The sequence below is a fragment of the Myzus persicae genome, unplaced genomic scaffold (genome assembly GCF_001856785.1).
Source record: "Myzus persicae strain clone G006 unplaced genomic scaffold, MPER_G0061.0, whole genome shotgun sequence".
Lineage (NCBI taxonomy): Eukaryota > Metazoa > Arthropoda > Insecta > Hemiptera > Aphididae > Myzus > Myzus persicae.
In genome coordinates this window covers 40,487-61,679 of record NW_019104131.1, presented here as the reverse complement: position 1 = coordinate 61,679, position 21,193 = coordinate 40,487, and the positions used below count along the sequence as shown (strand labels likewise).

The 21,193-nt window shown below is 32.8% G+C and overlaps 3 protein-coding genes across 3 annotated transcripts; 1 reads left to right on the top strand and 2 right to left on the bottom strand.

Annotated features, from left to right (window-relative positions):
- Positions 1–552: 552 nt before the first annotated feature.
- Positions 553–1,451, top strand: LOC111039059 (cuticle protein 7-like). Its single transcript, XM_022322339.1, has 2 exons — positions 553–720; positions 825–1,451. Exons 1-2 carry the CDS (start codon positions 709–711, stop codon positions 1,251–1,253), a joined length of 441 nt encoding a protein of 146 aa, XP_022178031.1. The 5' UTR covers positions 553–708; the 3' UTR covers positions 1,254–1,451.
- A 7,869-nt stretch (positions 1,452–9,320) lies between these two features.
- Positions 9,321–10,518, bottom strand: LOC111039055 (cuticle protein 21-like). Its single transcript, XM_022322335.1, has 2 exons — positions 10,385–10,518; positions 9,321–10,026 (listed from the first exon to the last, which is right to left on the bottom strand). Exons 1-2 carry the CDS (start codon positions 10,394–10,396, stop codon positions 9,532–9,534), a joined length of 507 nt encoding a protein of 168 aa, XP_022178027.1. The 5' UTR covers positions 10,397–10,518; the 3' UTR covers positions 9,321–9,531.
- A 5,966-nt stretch (positions 10,519–16,484) lies between these two features.
- Positions 16,485–18,001, bottom strand: LOC111039056 (cuticle protein 7-like). The gene is made up of 2 exons (XM_022322336.1): positions 17,881–18,001; positions 16,485–17,291 (listed from the first exon to the last, which is right to left on the bottom strand). Exons 1-2 carry the CDS (start codon positions 17,890–17,892, stop codon positions 16,767–16,769), a joined length of 537 nt encoding a protein of 178 aa, XP_022178028.1. The 5' UTR covers positions 17,893–18,001; the 3' UTR covers positions 16,485–16,766.
- Positions 18,002–21,193: the final 3,192 nt, after the last annotated feature.

The following is a 21,193-nucleotide window of genomic DNA, read 5'->3' as shown; positions in this document are numbered from 1 at the left end:
TTAAATATATTTCGTCGGATATCATCTTAAATCATGATAATTATAACTATTGGGGACCACAATCTTAAAAATATACTTTCAACTATATTATTGTAAGTACAATACGTCGATACAATGAATGTGATTGTTATGAAAACGTTATTGTTTATATAACATTATAATTCCCGTACGTTTCCACAAATCATAGTTTTAGTGTATTCCACCTACTCAATTTTCTGATTATATTGTTGATCTAAGAAGAACTAATACGCAACGGAAATATTGATACAAGCATTTAAAGCAAATATTATGTAAATTCAAGTGAAATATTAAATAATTCTGAATTCAAAGTCATCTCGTCAAATGTGTGTATTGTGTTCGGGGTGTGGCACGTACCTGTATGTGTAAGGCTTGAATCCACGGTATATCGGTACCTATACTTGTGTCGATGACGAAGGTGTGGGACTATACAAAACTGTGCCCAGGTCGCAAAGAGTAAAAGAAAAATACGCGAACGACTTAACGGGCGTCTCCGTTTCAACCGGTTATCGTGCACGGCGAAACGACCACTGCAAACCGAGCGGGCCTCGTGCTCTAAATGCGCCTGGAAGGGATGCCTCGACAAAGTTTTAGCATAAATACCGTGTCTCTGGTCTCCATATTCAGCAGTTCATTTCTGTACACAGTCATCGAGCATTTCGACTAAACAAACACAAAACAATCAATAAAATGGCCGCTAAGGTAAGTCTCGTGACAATATTATGGAAAAGAACATTTTTTTTTTTTATAAAGTTCGAACGTGGAAAATTATTTTTCGATTCTAATTCCGAAATTGTTCTTTACAGTTGATCATCTTCGCCGCATGCGTGGTTTCCGCCATCGCTCAATACCCTGCCCCGGCTTACAAGCCCGCTTACCCAGCCGCTTACCCGGCACCCGCTTACTCGGCACCAAAGGCATACGCCCCAGAGCCCGCCTACGCCCCGGCCCCATACAACTTCGAATACAGCGTCAACGACCCACACACCTACGACGTCAAGAGCCAGTCCGAATACGCTGACGGCAACGGTTACGTCAAGGGATCCTACAGCCTTTTGGAAGCCGACGGTTCCACCCGCGTCGTCGAATACACCGCCGACGACTACAACGGTTTCAACGCCGAAGTCAAGAAAATCGAGGGAGGATACAAGGCCCCGTACAGCGCACCGGCCTACAAGCCCGCCTACCCAGCTGCACCAGCTTACAAGCCAGCCCCATACAAGCCAGCTTATTAATTCGTCCTCAAACGATGACGATATGACGGTGATAATAGTAACGATTGTTATTATCATTCGTAATCATATTACTACACAATATAATGTTATATTATCGTTGTTCCGTCTCCTTCCGACTGTCCCTGATCAGCTGTTACACGGTTCCACTGTCCTGGAGTCCGCTCACCAGTTGTTTGTATTATTATCATTGACTCATTTGTTTTTGTTTAAATGATTGTGTACATTACCGTGTAAATAAATCATTCATCATATTCACCAAAAAAATCGTTTTGTCTTATTGTTATTTTGTTGGTATTTCACATTCTATATTTTAATATAGTTCTGTTGTAACTCGGTGGACAAAATTGCCACTTCGTAAAATTATTTTAGACATTACGTTGGCGTAAATGAACGAGCTAATTCTCAACACCAGTTTGAATGCTCTGACGGTTACCCGCACAATCGAGTTGTACAACAATTGTTGTACACGATTCCTAACTTGGTCATTATTCTGTACCAGCTTACAAGCTTTATCACTAATAAATAATATGTGATATGTATCCATACTATAATTTGAACCGCATTCCAAATACCTTCCTGATCTTACAAAGTGGGTACGATTTTAACAATATCATAATATGCGTGCTCATTCCCGAGTTAATAAACAACTCAACGTCGTTATTGCCAAAACAAAAACATCTTTATTCGTCATTATTTCCATGCGAGATTATACTGTGAAAATTGTACAATGTCAAATAATTGATAACCTCAATAGTCCTCAATAATAATTAATCTGACGTTTTTGTTTATTGTCCATTTAATCATTCAGCGGAACTATAGACGCGTAAAGAATTACCTCGAAGTATTTAATATATAGGTACAGTTATACGTATACCTGCGTCTTTTAAAGTCTTAGATCTACAAGTTATAGAAAAAAAATCCACGTCAATCACGTACTAATAGCTCCAAACAACTTCGATTAGATGTTTTTGTAACTTTTTAGAAATCGTTTAAGAATTCGAATGGTTTTTTCATTTATCAAGCGAGCTAGGAAATCCGGTAAAAATATTGAAAATGTATTAAAAAGCAACCATTATATATATTGGACGAGAGTGCTGGTTGTATAATCAATGAATGGAAATCATTAATCATTATACTTTGGCTAACAGTTGGACTACAGAATTAAAGGCGACAAGAAGAGTAAAAGAAAAAACAGTCTCATAGATATAAATTTTTTTTACATTTATCTTTGCAAGATTGATAAATCGACAACCTCTTCGAGTTAGGTGTCCAACATCGTTTAGTGGTTCTATACGACAAAATGATGGATCATTTGAAAATGCAGGGTGACAAAACAATAACAATTGGATTACTCGAAACACGTCAATCGAAATGGTGAATGTATTATTACGTTTAAATTAAATGTTGAAAACAAAATAGGTACCTATGTTCATTTGAATGAATTCTGTCCTAGAATGTTTCTCATTTAGACACGACACTAGTATTTAATAGGCCTTTGATCTTGTTACTTTGATCAAGGCTAGAGGTGGAGTTTTGATTAACCTACAAAAACTAGAAATTCGAATTGAATTCCATATACATAAAGTAATTATTATGACGACCATTCTAATGATGGCTTATTGAACAATCCAGCATTTTTTATTTATTTATTTTTTGTCTAGACCACTAGATCTAACAATTTTTTTTGCAACATGATTATTACCAAATGTGGAAATTAAAAATATGTTTGTGCGATAGACGTGTTATAGTAATGTATGAAATATGATAGAAAATACTCAAACTTGTATAACGATATAAACAATAATATTTCTGTTCAAAAGTCTTAGCCTATTTGAATAACAATTCATTTATAAACATTACATGTCATAAGGTATATTTTTTAAGATTAAAAATACTGACATGAATATCAAAGTACAACGTGGGACACTAATGCACTATCATTTCGCATCGCTTAACTCGGTGAGAGTTAAAAATATACATTTGAAAACTTTGAAAGGAACGATAAATAAAAACCAACATACAAATAATTTACTCTTTGAGATTTTAATGTTTATTGAATTTATTTAATAATCCATTTGATTTGGGTAAATAACATATAAGTCGAAACTACTACCAACATTAATATAAACATACCTAACCAATAATACTTGTCAGATGAATTTAAAAAAAAAACGCATTTTCAATAATTATTTACCCACTCCAATATATAATATGAGACATTTTTTTTAATAAATTTATCACTTTTCTTATTTATAAATATAATCAGGTAAAACGTCAAGTGCCTTTTTAGAATTATGTACATTACCGTTAACTTAATCGCGTTAAAACGTTAGTTATAGTATTTCACTATAGTTTTTCTCAATTTTCTCAATAGGACTTTTGTAAAGTTTCATCAGTGTCTAATTTCCAATCCATTGAGTGTCCTATTATTTATGAAACTTTTAAAGTACTTTTTCAACTCGAAATAGTGTTTAGAAACACTATATAATTAAAAAAAGAAATATACCCAATTGAAAAAGAAGGCACTACGATAATATTATTAACTTGTTGTTGACACCCTTAGTATTTTTATGTATTTCTATTAAGCTCGAAGTATTAATTTCACGATGCCAATTTGTATTGCAAAAACTACATACAATAATCAATTTGTCTCAAAATTAACTAATAGGTATTTGAATAGGTACTCTAACATTAAAATCCTTTCAAAATATTTTTTTGATCAATAATAATCGTTCAAGTATTACGGATATTATTCACTATTAATATTATGAATTAGTTAGACCAGAGTAGTCCAACCTTTTGTGCGGGACTATTTACACGTTTTTATAAATACTGGGGCGTTACTATGAGAAAAATTAATACTTTTATTTCATAATAAACAAATTATACATAACACATGTTATCAAATTAAAGATGAAAATTATAATGATTAGTTTACTATAATATATTTAGAATTTTAAATTATAATATTTAATGTGACGACTGGCATTGTTTTTGTCACTAGTAAGCACTTTAAACGGATTGAATATATTTACTACATTATGTCTTCAAATGGGGGAGGAGAGGGGAAGACTTCGAGCGCCAAAGGTTGGACCATCCTGAGTTAGATAAATACATGCGTAGTAGGTAGTACATTATTTATACTTAAATTAATTTAAAATAGCAATTGTATTTATCCAACAAATTAATTAATCATACAGTGTCTACTAGCCAAATAATAAAATATTGTAATAGTATTAATAACGTGGTGCCTATTCGTCTATGAAACATTATAGGACGTACCCCCTCGTACGCTACATTGCGTCCGCGCGTAATAGTATTCTAACGACAATCATAATCATAATGCAAGTAATATTTATTTATTGGAAACTCCATTCAAAATGTACGTTTTACACGTATTATTACAACACATTGTTCTATGTTTAATTACAATGGATCCTTGAATACGAATCGTGATTCGCGACGTCCATTAACCGGAATATGGGTTGGCCGAAAACCGAATCATTATAGGTAATATCATCAATACATCCATCACTGGTTGCAGTGCAATAAAGAGGTAGGTATAAGGACCTTCTGACCTGTTACCTATTGGATAGAAAACATTCGTTTCGAATGAATTAATAATAGCCAATATTATTATAGGGATCATAATATTATGTTTGATTGTATCGAGAGAAAACTTCAAAGTAGGACATTGCTTGAATATATTAAATCCGATAGTCGGAAAGGCATTGTCTCGATGAAATTATCTCAAATTGTTTGTAATATAATTGTTCTAACCTACACTGAAATTTTACCGGAAAATATGTTTAGGAGGATGTTGTACCGATTCCTTGTCAGAACGAAAATTAAGGTGTTCGGAATGAAACGGAAATATATTATGTATAACGTTTGTTGTGAAAACAAACAGTTAGTTCAAAATTCATGTCGCCTTTCTATCCGAAAGCTAGACAAATAGGCAATGGGGCGAAGGCCTTTTAAAAATAAATTTACGTAGGTAAAGCCAATTATTGTAGATGACTATTTTTTTTTACTATATAGAAAGTCATCACCTAAATTTTAAGTCAAGGGAAAAATAAATATCGTGAAACTAAAATTGATATCAAAATATGTAAATATTTTGCCACCGGTATCAGATATTAATAATCAAAATTATACAATAATAATAATAATATTTTAAGACAATAATATATTGTTTACTTCGTTATATTCACAATTGGTACCTATTTTATTTTTACATTTTTTTATTTCATACATTAAAAAAAAAAATTATTTAATGTTAAAAAATATGTATTCTTCATTTTTTGTTTTAACTATTTTTTTAATATATAATACAATATAATAGACTAAAGAGAGAGTCATATTTCAGTTAATTATCGATTCAAGTAATTACTACCACATTTTTAATATTTTCACCATACCAATTTTTTTTGTTTTAACTAATTTATGAAAAATACCTACGAGTATCCTTAACATCAAATTCTAACACAGTCAACTGTGCAGTTGACCTATCTAAATCCATACCGTATCTAAATTTAAAAATCGTAAACTCATGTATCGATTTTTCGTTTTGTTTATCAACATCATCAGTGTATAGGTAACTATAAATGATTATGTTTTATGTGAAAACTCAAAATCAAAATAATGGATAATTTTTAAAAACAATAAATTGTCAACTTTTGGAAGTAGGTATAGTGTACTACCTTTATTATAATTCGTGTTTGTGACTATAGATACGAAAATTAATAAGTGTACAATAAGTGAGTATATTAACCATTATCGCTCGGTACCTACCTACCTACCTATATGGTAATATTACGATTAAATCAAACAAAAAAAAAATCAATTGCCGAAAAATCTGTAAAATACATTGCAACATCGAACTCGACTCGTGTCCAAACGAAATCACAACTTTGATTTATGTGATTTGAAAACAAACGTGCTCTTATTTAAAACTAAACTGGCATCGTTAGCGCTATCGAATAATATAATAATACATCATAATAATATAATACAATAATATCGCAGCATGTCAAATGTTTACCGTCAATCAATCGATTTATGCATGGGCACACACACACACACGCACACACACGCACACACACACACACACACACGCACACACACGCACACACACACACACACACGCACACATGTGGCGTTATAAATGGTTATTAAGCGGACAAAAACTTACTATCATTTTTAAATATTACATAATGCGAATGTTCATTAAAAAGACATAAACCGGTATTAGCGGGCGTCTGGCGGACGTCGGGCGCGCGTGGTCCCACTGACATTGACCCAATATCATACAAAACGTAGGTACGGTGTATAATGTTATATTTATATATATCGTACTAAACATATACGAGGTATATTATATTTAGGTATACTATGCGCGCTAATACGGTTACCTATATTGATACAGTTATATTCTTTCATTTTTTTTTTTTATTATTATCATTCACTCTTTCTCTCCACTCTCGATACCCAGTCAAGCACCCATACCAATGTTATAATACCTCGCACATTCCTTTTCATTAATCGACCGGCGCACGTTATTAGTACCCGTACACACGGTTTATGTATATTATTATAATAAACATTACACGGTTCATAAACTGCCGCCGCCGTCGTCCCGTGGGCAAACACGGCCGTTGCCGCATATAGATCTTCGAATCGATTTATCGCAATGATTTACGATCCGATTCTCGCGATGGGCGTCGATATAATAATAATAATAATAATAAGATGTAATGTTATAATAATAATAACAATATTATAACCGAGCACGAGCGCATTATTATCACGCTGCAGTGTTTCACGACGACGAAAAAACATACGCGCGCATAAATTAATAGCCAATGTAATAATATTATGCCATACCCATATAAAATAATAAATGAATAAATTATCGGTGCGGCGGCGAACTGCATTTCGATTGTTAACGACAGCGAACGCGTTTTTCGCAGGGTGCAGCGCATGCACTATATGCAGTTATTGTGTTGCGGCGAACCGACGAGAGTGAACTGCGAACGTGGTCTGACCTATCTACGCGGGCTGTGGAGGTATCTGTTGCTCAACAGTCACGAAAAATAATATAAGTTTTTAATTACGCCGTGCTCGAATAATTTCATTTATATTTTGTCCGAGAACGCCTCTCTAGATAACGACTAGTGCGTCGTCACTGCAGCGGCAAAGTACCCACCCACTGTTGTCAGAAATCTGTAGCTGTATGGCTTATTTTTACCGATGAACTATGTAAAGTCTTGTACGACCTTAGTATTTCTGTACGGACAATAATATTACCATTTTGGATTCAGAGCGGCGTGAGCAACGCACCTAAGACCAGACCATTTTAAATTTAGTGTTGGTCGCCGACGGCGTGTTGTACTTATAGTGACGGTTTCAAATAAAATAGCGAGAGAGAACGTTGGTGTTTTCAAAAATGTTTTTTACTGTTTCAAATACTTATATATACATGCTTCAAATAATGCTGACTCGTCTTACATACTTCAGACGGTGGAGACAAATTATTACGAGTTACCTCTGAGATAAATGACACCTATTACCCATCAGCTATATATAAAAGAAAAGCGTATAGAAAATACTAAGTAGATTTTAATCTATCTAAGGGATAAAAATAGAAAAACCAAAATCGTTTATTTCAGTACCTGGGTACTGTATTTGAGAATTCCATTGATACATGGTTTTTGCGGACATTTATGATTCATTAATTTTACAAAAATATAAACATTATATATAAAATAAAATATATTTCTTACATAAAAAAATATAAATTGTATTTAAAAAGAGAAAAAGTGGGTTAATATTCAACTGCGTTTGGAGGTGACAGTATATACGACTGTAGACTAGTTTACTTCGATTCAAATGACTGTGATAAATTGTGTTGAACTATTGTTTTATTTTTTATTTTTACGACAACATAAAAACTAATAAAACTATATTATAAACTTTAATTGATTTACCGATTTTGTACAATTTAGAAAAAAAGCAGTAAAATGTATGTATTACGTTTTAGTGTGCATTATTATTTGCATATAAATTACATAATATATCTATTTAGTCTTGTATTTCATATAAGAATCAAGTATAATATTATTGTTTATTGTTTTTTTGTTTTTATCGCGTATAAAATAAATCGTGAATAAACCCAAACTATCATCCATATGGTCGGCAAAACTCATACGTGATACATTGATTATCATGTTTAAAAAATATACATTTCGTGTAGGTACTCTTTATAATGTGGTGTGTGAAAGAAACGGATTTGTATGTATTGTAAGTACTAAAGTAGTAATAACAGTATTATACCAATAATATTGATTAGATGTATTTTAAAAGTATTAACAACCAGCTGCATTTTTGCAAACTTTATTTCTTTAATGTTTATCTTAATGTTCCAATATTGTAATATAATTGCATAAACTGCTGACGTCGAGCAATTAGACGATAAACAGATTTTAGTATATTTTTATCAAGATAAACCACTACGGGTATTAGGTGACAATAATAATAATTAATACTACAGTAATGTTGTACATAATGGGTACTAAAACATAAGTAGATACTATACTGGTGGTGCCGATACGTCCCATTAAGCCAGTATGTCACAGCTACGTAGCGTGTGCCATTTCGTGCGAAGGTGTGGTAACTATGGTTATAGACGGTAACCGTATTGGTTAAAAAGTTGAGCTGTAGTCAATTTTTAGTATACTCGGTTCCAGCTTGATTATTACATTATATTCAGAAAGCGACTCTAATCACAATGCTGTGAATCCTGCTCAACCCGCACATGTCCTAAGTTAGGACTCCTAACCTAAACGAGGAAACAAAGACTTTAACTGCACAATGATTGTCTCCGAGCACGGAATGACTAATACTCCAAAGACAAAATATCATCGCTCGTATAATTACTATATTATTGTGATACCGGCACAAAATCAATGATATTTCATTACGCTCATTAGCGAGGAGAGTATACCAGGTATATACCGGAGAGGATGTTATACACAACATTATGTTTAAAAGAAAAACAAGTCTCGGTTATTATATAGTATTACGATGGTCAATATAATAATATAATAGTACGTCGTGTAATAAATTATTTACAAAAAATATATATGATATTTATACGCGAGTTGTACACACACGATATGTGACTCGCGGTATGGTGTAGGTAACGGTCACATTGTGTTGGTTTCACCGGCGACGATGACTGACAGGTGGCCTGGGAGTGCTGACGAGGAGTCGGTTATTAGTAAGCCTTGTACGGGGCTGGCTTGTAGGCGGGTGCGGAGTATGAAGGTGCTGGGTAGGCGGCGGGTGCTGGGTAAGCTGGTGCGGCGTAAGCGGGCTTGTAGGCCGGGGCGGCTTTGTAGGCTGGGGCTGGGGCGGCGTATGGGGCCTTGTATCCTCCTTCGATTTTCTTGACCTCGGCGTTGAAACCGTTGTAGTCATCGGCGGTGTATTCGACGACGCGGGTGGAACCGTCGGCTTCGACCAGGCTGTACGATCCCTTGACGTTGCCGTTTCCGTCGCTGTACTCGGACTGGCTCTTGACGTCGTATGTGGATGGGTCGTTGACGCTGTATTCGAAGTTGTATGGGGCCGGGGCGTAAGCGGGCTCTGGGGCGTATGCCTTTGGTGCCGAGTAAGCGGGTGCTGGGTAAGCGGCTGGGTAAGCGGGCTTGTAGGCCGGGGCGGGGTATTGAGCGATGGCGGAAACCACGCATGCGGCGAAGATGATCAACTGTGAAAATGAAAACATTTTTATTATGATAATATTATGATAAAATGCTGGAAATATAACATAAGAACGAAAATATTTCTCGTCCAAGCGATAATATTAATATATTAAACATAATGTATAATATGACGAGTTACGCGCAGTAGCTCAAGTCACCGAGAGCGCAACTGTACAACTCGTCGAGTGTCAGCTGACGGCCGCGAGCGAGAAACCGACCGGAAAATCATCAACAGCCGCAGGTGGTTAGGTTGATCATAATAATATTATTACAATATTATCGCCACCAAGCCGAGCAACGTGCGCTAGCCGGATTTTCTCGGTTGACCGAAACGGCCGCGCATAGTTTGTCGTTTTCGTTTACCTTAGCTGCCATTTTGGTTTGTGTGTGTTTGAGTTTTTCGTTTCTTCGGGATACAACTCTTGACGACGAGATCGTTGACTGGTGAAGCTGTCCATGGCGATCGCCGTATTTATATGCCACAGGTTCTCGTCCGCACAATCCCTTCCACACACTGCACTCACGAGTATTCGCCGGACAAGACGGCGTACGTACTTTCGATATGGTTATAGGTACGGTATAGCACTGGGGTATACCTATTTTGCTATTATTATCGCATGTACCTACGAACCGGTTGCGATATAATATGCGATTACTGCTGCAGCGCATACCGGGTTATCGGTAGATTATTATATCTGTATACGTTTCTTTTCTGCTCGGTGCAACAATTATTATTGCACGTGTCTGGCAGCGGCGGCGTAAAGGGAAAAATCGTCAAGGACAAGTGTCGTCGACGTCTATTCGGGTTAATTTGGTATTTCGAGGAGGAAAAAAAATGGTTTGCGTTCGCAGTGCCGCCGACTTGCAGGACCCGGGGAACATATTTTATTTCCAAATGGATTAAATTATACGTTGGCCGGTGGTTACGATAGTGCCGGTAATAACTACCAACTACCAACGCTGCTGTCTGTGGTGTTTTGCATTGTACCATTATGCGTACCAATTACCAATAATAATATGTACGTTTCGTATGCAGCAATATAATATTTCGACAAATATTCGTATTTGTGTGTAAATAGGTTTGCTTGTCATGAATCGCTGTATTACATGTATAGAATATCGTATCATGATTTTTAATAAAATAATTCGTTGAATGTCATAATGGTCTTTTATTTTGTAAGTACACATTATAATTATACTACATAGTATGTACAATGTGATTATACTTACAAATTAGTATCTATCTGAATTTGAACTTTTTTTGTCTGTTTTAGATATATATAAATACCATTTTAGGTACCTACGTTCATTTTACCAACTTATTATTTTTTATTAAACATTTGCTTACTTGTAGTAATAATTTAAGTATTGTAGTCACCATTGCAATGTAATTTAATTTGTCTTGTTAAGTATTTTAATGGAACGATGAAATATTAGGTACTTTTACTAATGATAAATATTATAACTAACATTTTGATACTTTTTGAATTTTTATTCAAAAATTGTAATTGCCTATATAAATCACTTTAGTAATACGTTATATGAGAATTGAGTAATTTAATACATTTAATAAGAAAATGGGACATGAAATTAACAACATCATTTAACTTGTATGATCAGTAGTATCGTGCAGATGAACACATCTGTTATTAATTAATGCACACCAATTTCGTTTATGAATTTATTGATTTATTTTTTATTTTTTTTTCTGGTCATCCGATATCATATTACATTAGGTAAATATCTAAACCATGGAATATCAATTTTTTATTCAATATTTTTTCGGTGTACGTTGTATTGATGTATATGCAGTGAATGTAATAAACGAGGGGAATAAATTAATGTTGCCACTAATGCCCATTAATTTTTTTCATTTAGTTGAGAACTTTTTTTTTATTGGACTCCTCGTATACGATGTCAATAAAAGGTATATGAAATGTATTATGGCCGTGTTTAAATTTAAATTGGTCAAGTGGTGACTAAAATGGTAACATAACCTGCACCGCCACGGTCATCGTGATAATATAATAACGTTGAGAATGAAATACCGCGGACGAGTTAAAATATATTTCAGTTGTTTCAGAATACCTAGTCTGATAGATAATTAAAAAATAACAAAAACGACTAGCTTCATTCGCCTTACCTAAAGAAAAATGTTGAAATTTTTATTTTTTCATAAACTTCAAAGAACGAAATATTATTAGATTCTAATAAATGTAAGGCTTTTACTATTAATTATATTTTGATAATTTTTTCTTGGAATTGTGTTGCAAATATAAAGTTAGATATTTTATTGTAATATGCCCCCTTTGCATTTACTAACGTCTAGTTTTCATCTAAGCAATTCACTATAATAATATAAGTATCAGCATTTATTTAAATATTCGTGAAATATTATTTATATTTTAGGGACTCAAAATGAGTCTAACGAACAAATGTTTCTTGAGCTTGAAATTAAAAAAAAAATATTTCTCAAAATTATGAACAATTATTCGTCTCATGAATTTCAACAATAATGTGTAATATACCCGTGTATTTTAAATTTCCATTCAACGTGTATCTTGTATTAAACGTTTTTAAATACATCACATCCTATTTTTAATCATAATCAATTCGTGTATAGGAGATTATACGTCATAGAGTATAATAGGTACCAACTAGGTAGGTTTATTTTACACAATTAATTTTACATACGAAATATGGTTATAATAATAAAATGTATAAATAATGTGAAGCAAGTGTCTTTTAAAAAATATCGATATCGATATGGCCAGGAACTGTGTTGTTCGTAGGTATACACAATACATTAGGTGTACATGTATAATTTTATAATTTTATTTAAGATACAAGTGTTGTTAGCTGATCATTAATAGACCGTTTTTGTTGACTGTACAATTAAAGTATGTAGGCGGCGTTACACCACTTACACCCGATGGGTGGCATAAAGGTGCGCTGAACTTTCCCTATTATAGATGAGTTTAAGTACATTGTGTCATTGAATGTATGTATTATGCATAATGTTTATGTATATTATCCACTACCTACATTTTCCAACGAATACAAGATGGATAATTTGGTTTTATTTTGTGTAAAACGATGGTTTAACGATAATATATCTATTTATATTCTATAATAATATAATAATATATATTATATATTATATAATATAATAATTATACGGTACACACAAAATAATAATTGTAGCGGGTACCAATGCATCAACTAGTTTTACGATGGCTTATTATAAGAAGGTAATATACCTTACCAATCAGCAATTTTATAATATAACGTATAATTTAATAAATTGATCATTTTTCTATTGGCCATTATTTAATGAGCGCCGAAAAAGTGGTTGTGATGTGATGTTAAATACCTATCCAAGCTGTTATTATCGAATTATAAAAATGATTTAGTATATTGTAATTTGTATAAAAAAATTTTTTGGAGCAATCCAACTTAGGGAATATAATATTTTCCCAAGCGTGGACAAAATAAAGACATTTAAACTATTATAATTTTACAATTGAAAGTGAATAATATCTATCAAACAGAACAACCATTTGAATTTATTTAAAAGGAGAAAAATCGATTGCTGTGCCAATATTAGATGGCCAGACAAGAAAAGATAAAATAAGAGGTGTGAGTGTAGACTTACTTGTTTTAGTGCCCCGCGGGCTTAAAAAATATATTATTTATGTAATTGTATCATTATTTTATTGAGTATGACCTTTTATTAAACCTGAATTTTCTATAAATGGTATTTAAAAAAAAGACATGTGACATTACAACTAACGAAAGATATATTAAAACTTCTGTCCCACGCGTCCATATCAATGTAAACTGGATCAACTACAAATTAATAATTTATCATTCCTCGTAGTATGCCGACGGAATATTTGTAGCAAATTCATATTTATTTAGAAATTCATAACTTTAAGTTTATGAAAGTATAGTTGGTCACTTTCGTCATTTCGACTGCAAATGCAAACGTTACACATTACGCTTGTGTACAATTATTGTACAAATAAAGAAAGAAATAGTAACAATACGAAACGACTCACGATTCGGACAATGTTTGTGGATAGTAGATCAGCTTATTTTTATTTAATCGTAGTCCAGCATTTTCATAGTGAACGTAAACCTTGACCTTTGTATTCTCAATTATAATCGTACATGAATATGATTTATTTGAATTTATTACAGGGCGTTCAATTATTATTATTCGTGACATAATAATTGCAAACAGTTAGGATAGCCTCAAATGTATATCGGTAATAACTACAACAGTAAGTATCGCTTTTTCCATTGAAGGTGGCCGGTATGAGTTGGAGGTTAGGTGCAATTGTGTGGGATTACGATATAACTAGTGTTAATTTGAGAAGTGCTCGCGATGAGTTATTATAATAATTTATTATCGTCACTATTATCGTTCTGCGATGATTTTTAATTTAAAATATTATGTCCTAAGGAGACGGTCAAATATGGAAATTATTACGGTCGTTGCGGTGATATTGTCGTTACTCTGATGGCTGCTAATTTTAATATGTTTACACGCCTTGTATATCATAACATGCCAATACATACGATTCAATTTATTATAGGTATATGTTTTCAAGGCAGAGATTTCTGGTGATTGGTAAATAAATTGCATATTATATTATTATACATTATAGTTGCTGTTCGGGGTTATGTCGTGTTTCATATCAGCAGGTCCGAGAGTTCAACGGAAACTAATTAAGTGTGATCAGGGAGGTCATATTATAAACATTACAGTCGGTATGATCACGATTTTTTTTTTAAATTTATTTATGGGTTAACAATGGTGAACTCGCGTCATTGTATGAATAAAATATCGAAAGCTCAGCATTCGTGTAATCCTTTATTCAATTATTTCATATTGTAAAACAAGTGTGAGCAGGTGTTTTTTTATTATTATTTTGTATTAATACCAACAAAATATAAAATATAATATATAACCATTAAAGTTTTGGGTTTGGATTAGCGTTCCACTATAACGAGTTTTTAGTCAGTAAAAAAGGTATATTTTCTTCACTCTGTAAAAATGGAAGGACATTTTGGAATCGTATATACAGCTTAAAGAAAATTAGACTGTAAGAAAAATTTTTATTTTTTATTTTTTTTTATACGACTTTGAAAACATGAAAATAAACGATTAAAAATCATTATATTCACAATTAAATTAGTTCCTAAACATTTAAAAGAACAATTCAACTCAAATACTTTAATGAAGGTTTTCTTACAGGAAATAAATTAAATAATGTAATGTTCTTATCTTCACAATAGTAAGTACGGCCCTTTCATTTTTTTTTTATGAGAGCTTTCAAGTAGGTAGTGTTTACGTGAGATTTTTACTGAACCTTCCATATTCACATGTAGGCCTAGATTCGTTTTGTGGTTTTATCTCAAAACAGTTTGTAGTTTCATGTGCATTAATAAACTTGGTAGTTTATTGCAAGTTTTTTTTATTTTTCTTGAACTTTATATGACGGTACAAACACTAGACAGAAAATTACTGATTTATATACCTAGCCTTATAAAATGTATTTTCATTATCCTAAATATGTTGTTCAGGGTTTTAGTAAATTTAATCAAATTATGTTTTTATAACTAATTAAATATTATTTAAATTATAAATTTATGATATTTTTACTATTAAAATAAGCATGTGAATATAATTTTTTTTTTTGTAGTTATTAAAATATGAGGGAAAACCTACGAGAAAAAAAGTGTTTTATAGATGTTGAATATTATTATAAACAAAAAAGTTTTAAAAACTCTCGTTTATTATTTCGAATGTGATATAAAATATATTTTGAAAATATAAACTCATAAATTGTTTTGATATGCACTTAAAATTTGAAAAAGCACATGACCACATTAGTGAACCTAGATCCTTTCATGAATCTTCATGATATTGCAATGATTTATCATTGCTTTCAAATTGTTAGTACAACATAACACTCGGTATTATTATCTTTCGTCGAGCCGTCCGAAGCGGAACGAGTGCTAAGCACACAACTCTCTGTATCGTATATCTATATACCTACTTTTACTTTTTGTTTTAGATTTATAACAATATAATATAAATATCCAAGATTCAAAACATCATGTGTTGATGGCAATATGTATTTAAATTGATTATTTCGTAATGACATAACATAACATAACATTAATAATATTATTATTATTAATACGTATCTATGCTACCTGGTCATGTAACAGGTGCCTGCAGTTCTAGCTGTATACGCTGTAAAATCTCAACCATCGACTTTAATCATTTTTTGCCGATTATTGTACACCGATCATGTTATAATAAACTGCACTTTTATCGTTGCAGTTGCATTGAACCCTGCGGTTTCAACAATTGAAACCGTATCGGACGGAAATAATAAGAGTGATACTTTATGAGGCGGGTGTAAACAAATAACAAAAACAAGTGCGATTTTAACGTTTTGTAAATATATATTAAACTATACATTTACACAACAATAAATACAGGTATTTGATCGTAAGATGTTGTTTACGATACAAGAAGATGGAAGGAGAGTTGTACATAATCATACACTATTACAATATAATACGGGTAATAAATACATAATAATAATAATGATATGACGTGACTCTTGAGCCGCACACATTGTACAACAGCAGTTTACTGTCGACTAGTATTTGGCTCCGAAAGAACTGAAGAACATTTTATACAATTTGAAGAGATTGAAACAAATTAGTATGCCTTGTATGGGGCTGGCTTGTAGGCCGGGGCGGAGTAAGCGGGTGCTGGGTATGCGGCGGGTGCTGGGTAAGCTGGTGCGGCGTAAGCTGGGGCGGCGTATGCGGGCTTGTAGGCCGGGGCAGCTTTGTAGGCTGGGGCTGGGGCGGCGTATGGGGCCTTGTATCCTCCTTCGATTTTCTTGACTTCGGCGTTGAATCCGTAGTTGTCGGCGGTGTATTCGACGACGCGGGTGGAACCGTCGGCTTCCAAGAGGCTGTAGGATCCCTTGACGTAACCGTTGGCGTCAGCGTATTCGGATTGGCTCTTGACGTCGTAGGTGGATGGGTCGTTGACGCTGTATTCGAAGTTGTATGGCTTGGGTGGGTAGGCGGGTTCCGGAGCGTAGGCTTTCGGTGCGGCGTATGCGGGTGCGGCGTATGCTGGTGCTGGGTAAGCGGCAGCTGGGTAAGCTGGCTTGTAGGCTGGGGCGGGGTATTGAGCGATGGCGGAAACCACGCATGCGGCGAAGATGATCAACTGTAACGAAATACGAAGGTTAGGTTAAGTTTGGAAAATGGTTTAATATAATATGTATATGATAACTAGTGGTAGCTAATTCGTTTTTTTTTTTTCGAATTTGTAGGTGGGCCAATAACAATAGTGCAATATTATGCATCCTATGATACAACGAAAATAATCTATAAGCCTTGTTTCAAAGACATTGTATTGATTATTTCACTATCGTTCCTGACCAACCTACGTAATATTATGGCTGTCGGCTTCAATTATTTCTTAACAAAGTATAGTATACAGAGTTTGATATCTAAAGGTATTGTAATGCATAATATCTCTGTGCTACAGTACTCGAAAACGTCGGTGGCTTGTTCTAATGAATTCAATCAATAATTTTTATGATTTTCAAACTGAAGAGTTTCAAAAGGCTCTCGTGAAATAATATACAATTAAAACATGCACTGCGTCAGCTGAACACGAGCTCATGTTAACGAATATTAAAACAAAACCGATGTAGGTATGGTTTATTATTTAGAACTCAGTGTTAGTTGAATTATACGTTATAACCAACTAAAATTCTGCGATATGATTAAGAGTAAAAAAGAACACTTACCTTAGCGGCCATTTTAATGATTTTTTTTTGCGATTTTGAGTTTAATAAATAATTTACAATCGAACGATCACGAATGACTGGTGAGTGTGACCGTTGAGTGTACACTATTTATGCTAAAAGTTTCGAATGACTTTAATCCCTTCCAGTCTATTAACTCCTTCCAAATGCTTTAGATAGTATAACGAACCGGTTACATTGGAGAATAATGATTAGGCCAATAAGGCAACCTCATAACCGAGGAAACATTGGACCTAAGGCTATTGGGTTTGGTTGAACGATAAAAAGAGCAACCTTGAATATTTGTCCGTGCGGTCAAAAACAGTAACTGTCAGTGATGTAAAATTAATTATTTAACATTTTGGATTGGCTGATCATGTCCTTACATAAGTCATCGCGAAGAGTATAATATTATTATAATGAAACTTAATTTTTCATATTACAAATTATGACAATAAAAGCATTTTATCAATCACCGTCTAGCCGTATAAGCATAATGATATAATATATTATACATATTGTGCTACTGCAGTCGTTATGGAAAATAGGGCATTAAAATAATCTCCGGGCCATGTATGGAATGACCGACTAACGGGCAAACAGACAATGTACAGAATATTGAATATTCATTTAAATAATAATATAGCATTAAATATTGTATTTATATTAATTAAATGATTCGATTATCTGTTCTTGTATAATGTATATTATAATTTGATAAAAAAAAAGTGTTTGGCAATTTGTAACCCAACACTAAAAATTAGTTGAATATTATTTAGAATTGACTGATACTGTTTTTATATTTTTAAGCACCGTGCACACCTGGACGTATCAAAAAAACGGTATAGAAATCTATAATATACCTGAATCAATTTTTTCGAAATATATAGGTATAATATACGGATATTACTTTACTTACCGACTACATTGGTCGGTTATTGTATTAGAAAGCCCGGTGAGTTGAGACATTTTCAAAGTCGACGGGCGTTATGTAAAATGACCGGAATTTCTACTATACCTATGCGCTCTTAACGTATAACGTATTATATGCATAAATTATGTACGTACATATCGGTGTGGCTGTACGAGCGCATATGAGAGTTATACAATTTTGAAATACCTATGCACATTGTAGTAGTAGTGCTTACCCAATTACGAACATGTTCGCTAATTACGTGGCCAATTAGTGCGTATAGATTTTTATTCGTGTTCATTGTGCAGGCGAAAAACAAATTTTAATATCCATGTGATTCAATTTCCAACGTAGGTACATACACTATACACTTTTTGTATACAGTTATTATTTCTCAAATTGTCACGTTCGAAAACGCTTCTGAGTGGAGCTCGGTCGAAATTGCACTTTGCGAAATTTCTTTCGCGTTTTTCGTCGGTTTTTCGTCGGTTTTTATTTTATTGTTTTGCGAAATACAAAGAATGACCACTTTAAAGCACTATTCAGATTCGGTTTCCGATGTTTAAAAGTAGGTGCAGTACAATACGAAACGTTAGCAATTTTTCCTTGTACTTATACCTAAGCAGGGCTTAATCAGATTTTTTCTAACAACATTGTAAAACAAACACTTTTCTCGCTTTGTTCTGAATCTGGAAATATAATTGAAACAATGTGAGTGAAAGTTTGGTTGGTAAAATTTGATGGAATATTTTATTATCAGTTGTGTGTTTGACGGCGGTTTGAGCTATATAACAACAATTTGATAGAATAAAGACGTGTTATAATAATATTGTAATCACTTACGATATTGAAAAACTACTACGTAGGTAGAGGTGCTCCTTATTATATTAAGCAATACAGTGCATCAGACATTCTCTCAGAATCATTTTTCGAGTACTCGATATTATTACACTACGGCTGACATATATAAAGTGCAAATAACGTACTCCTCGAGTGCTTACTATTTTATTTTAGAATTTGATGGAAATGAGGATTTTCTTAGTTTTGAAATGATATTTTGTATTTATTTGTATAACTTTTTTCTCTCTAATTAATTTTTTGGGCAGAAGGACCGCACAAATGGTTTTGTGTTTCAACTTAAAAGATCAAAGACATAACCAGAAAAATACTTTGGAAATGTAATTTTTGATTTTCTGAATAATTTCTGTAAGTCAACACGAACGATACCTAAGTGAAATAATCTTTGAAAATGTCTGTAGATGATTTTTAAGGAACCACGCATGGTTTATACCGAACCTCAGTCATAATCGTTCTTTTATTCTGATGGTTATTTATACGAGTATATTATTAATACATGCGTCGAAGCGAGACGAGTACTAAACGCCTATAGGATTTTTATTTTGACAGTCTCGTTATGTTTTTAATTTAAATATATCATGTGGGCATTAGATTTTTCTAAACCTTAATTAAATAAATATAATTATTTAGAGTACGCCTAGTAAACAATTAATTAATTCAGTGTTACAACCTATCATCGTTAATATAAATGGCTGGTAAAATATTCAAATAGATAAATTAAAACTGCATAATATTGTTTTAATTCAAGCATTTATCAATGATGTATTTAAATTAATACACTTGTTATTATCAACAACCGGTTTTCCAACAATACGATGCGCTTACATAAAACATCTTTCGTACAAACTGTTTTACATAACATAATAATAATATTATAATGGAACATCACGTACACTTTTTAAATTTCGTACCGGCTTCATACTACTTAATAATAATAATGTTGATCGATTATTTTAAAAAACATAATATATTATAGATGCGGCGGCTTCTCAGTGGCACCTATCAGACATCAAAATTGGGTGTATACAATATAAATATCACAAGAAAAATATGACAGTATTCAATTTAAAAAGCTATTCTCTTTTGAAAACTCAATATATTTTATTGAATTACCTATTCGATATAATATATAATAATGTAACCATTTTTCTTTGTTTCCTTGACTTTTGACCTAGGTAATGTGTGACATAATAATGTGTTAAATGTAATTTATCTCTCACAACATTATCATAATTATTTTGAATTTTAGTATTGGGTTAACAATGACAAATTAATAGTAGGTAAACTTGGATACTTACTTGGTATTATAGATATGTTTATATTTATTGCAGAAAATAGTAGGAAGGTAGTTCAAATATTACATAATATTTACATGATTTAGTTGAGTAGGTATTTTAGATCTTCAACGAGTACAAATATTAACATTTTTAATTTAGATACACCAAAAAATGTTTGAAAATATAGTAATAAATCGTGGTTCTCTATAATTAAGAAATGATTTTCCAATATCGCTTTGGTAAAAAATCTGTTTTATATGATGCAATT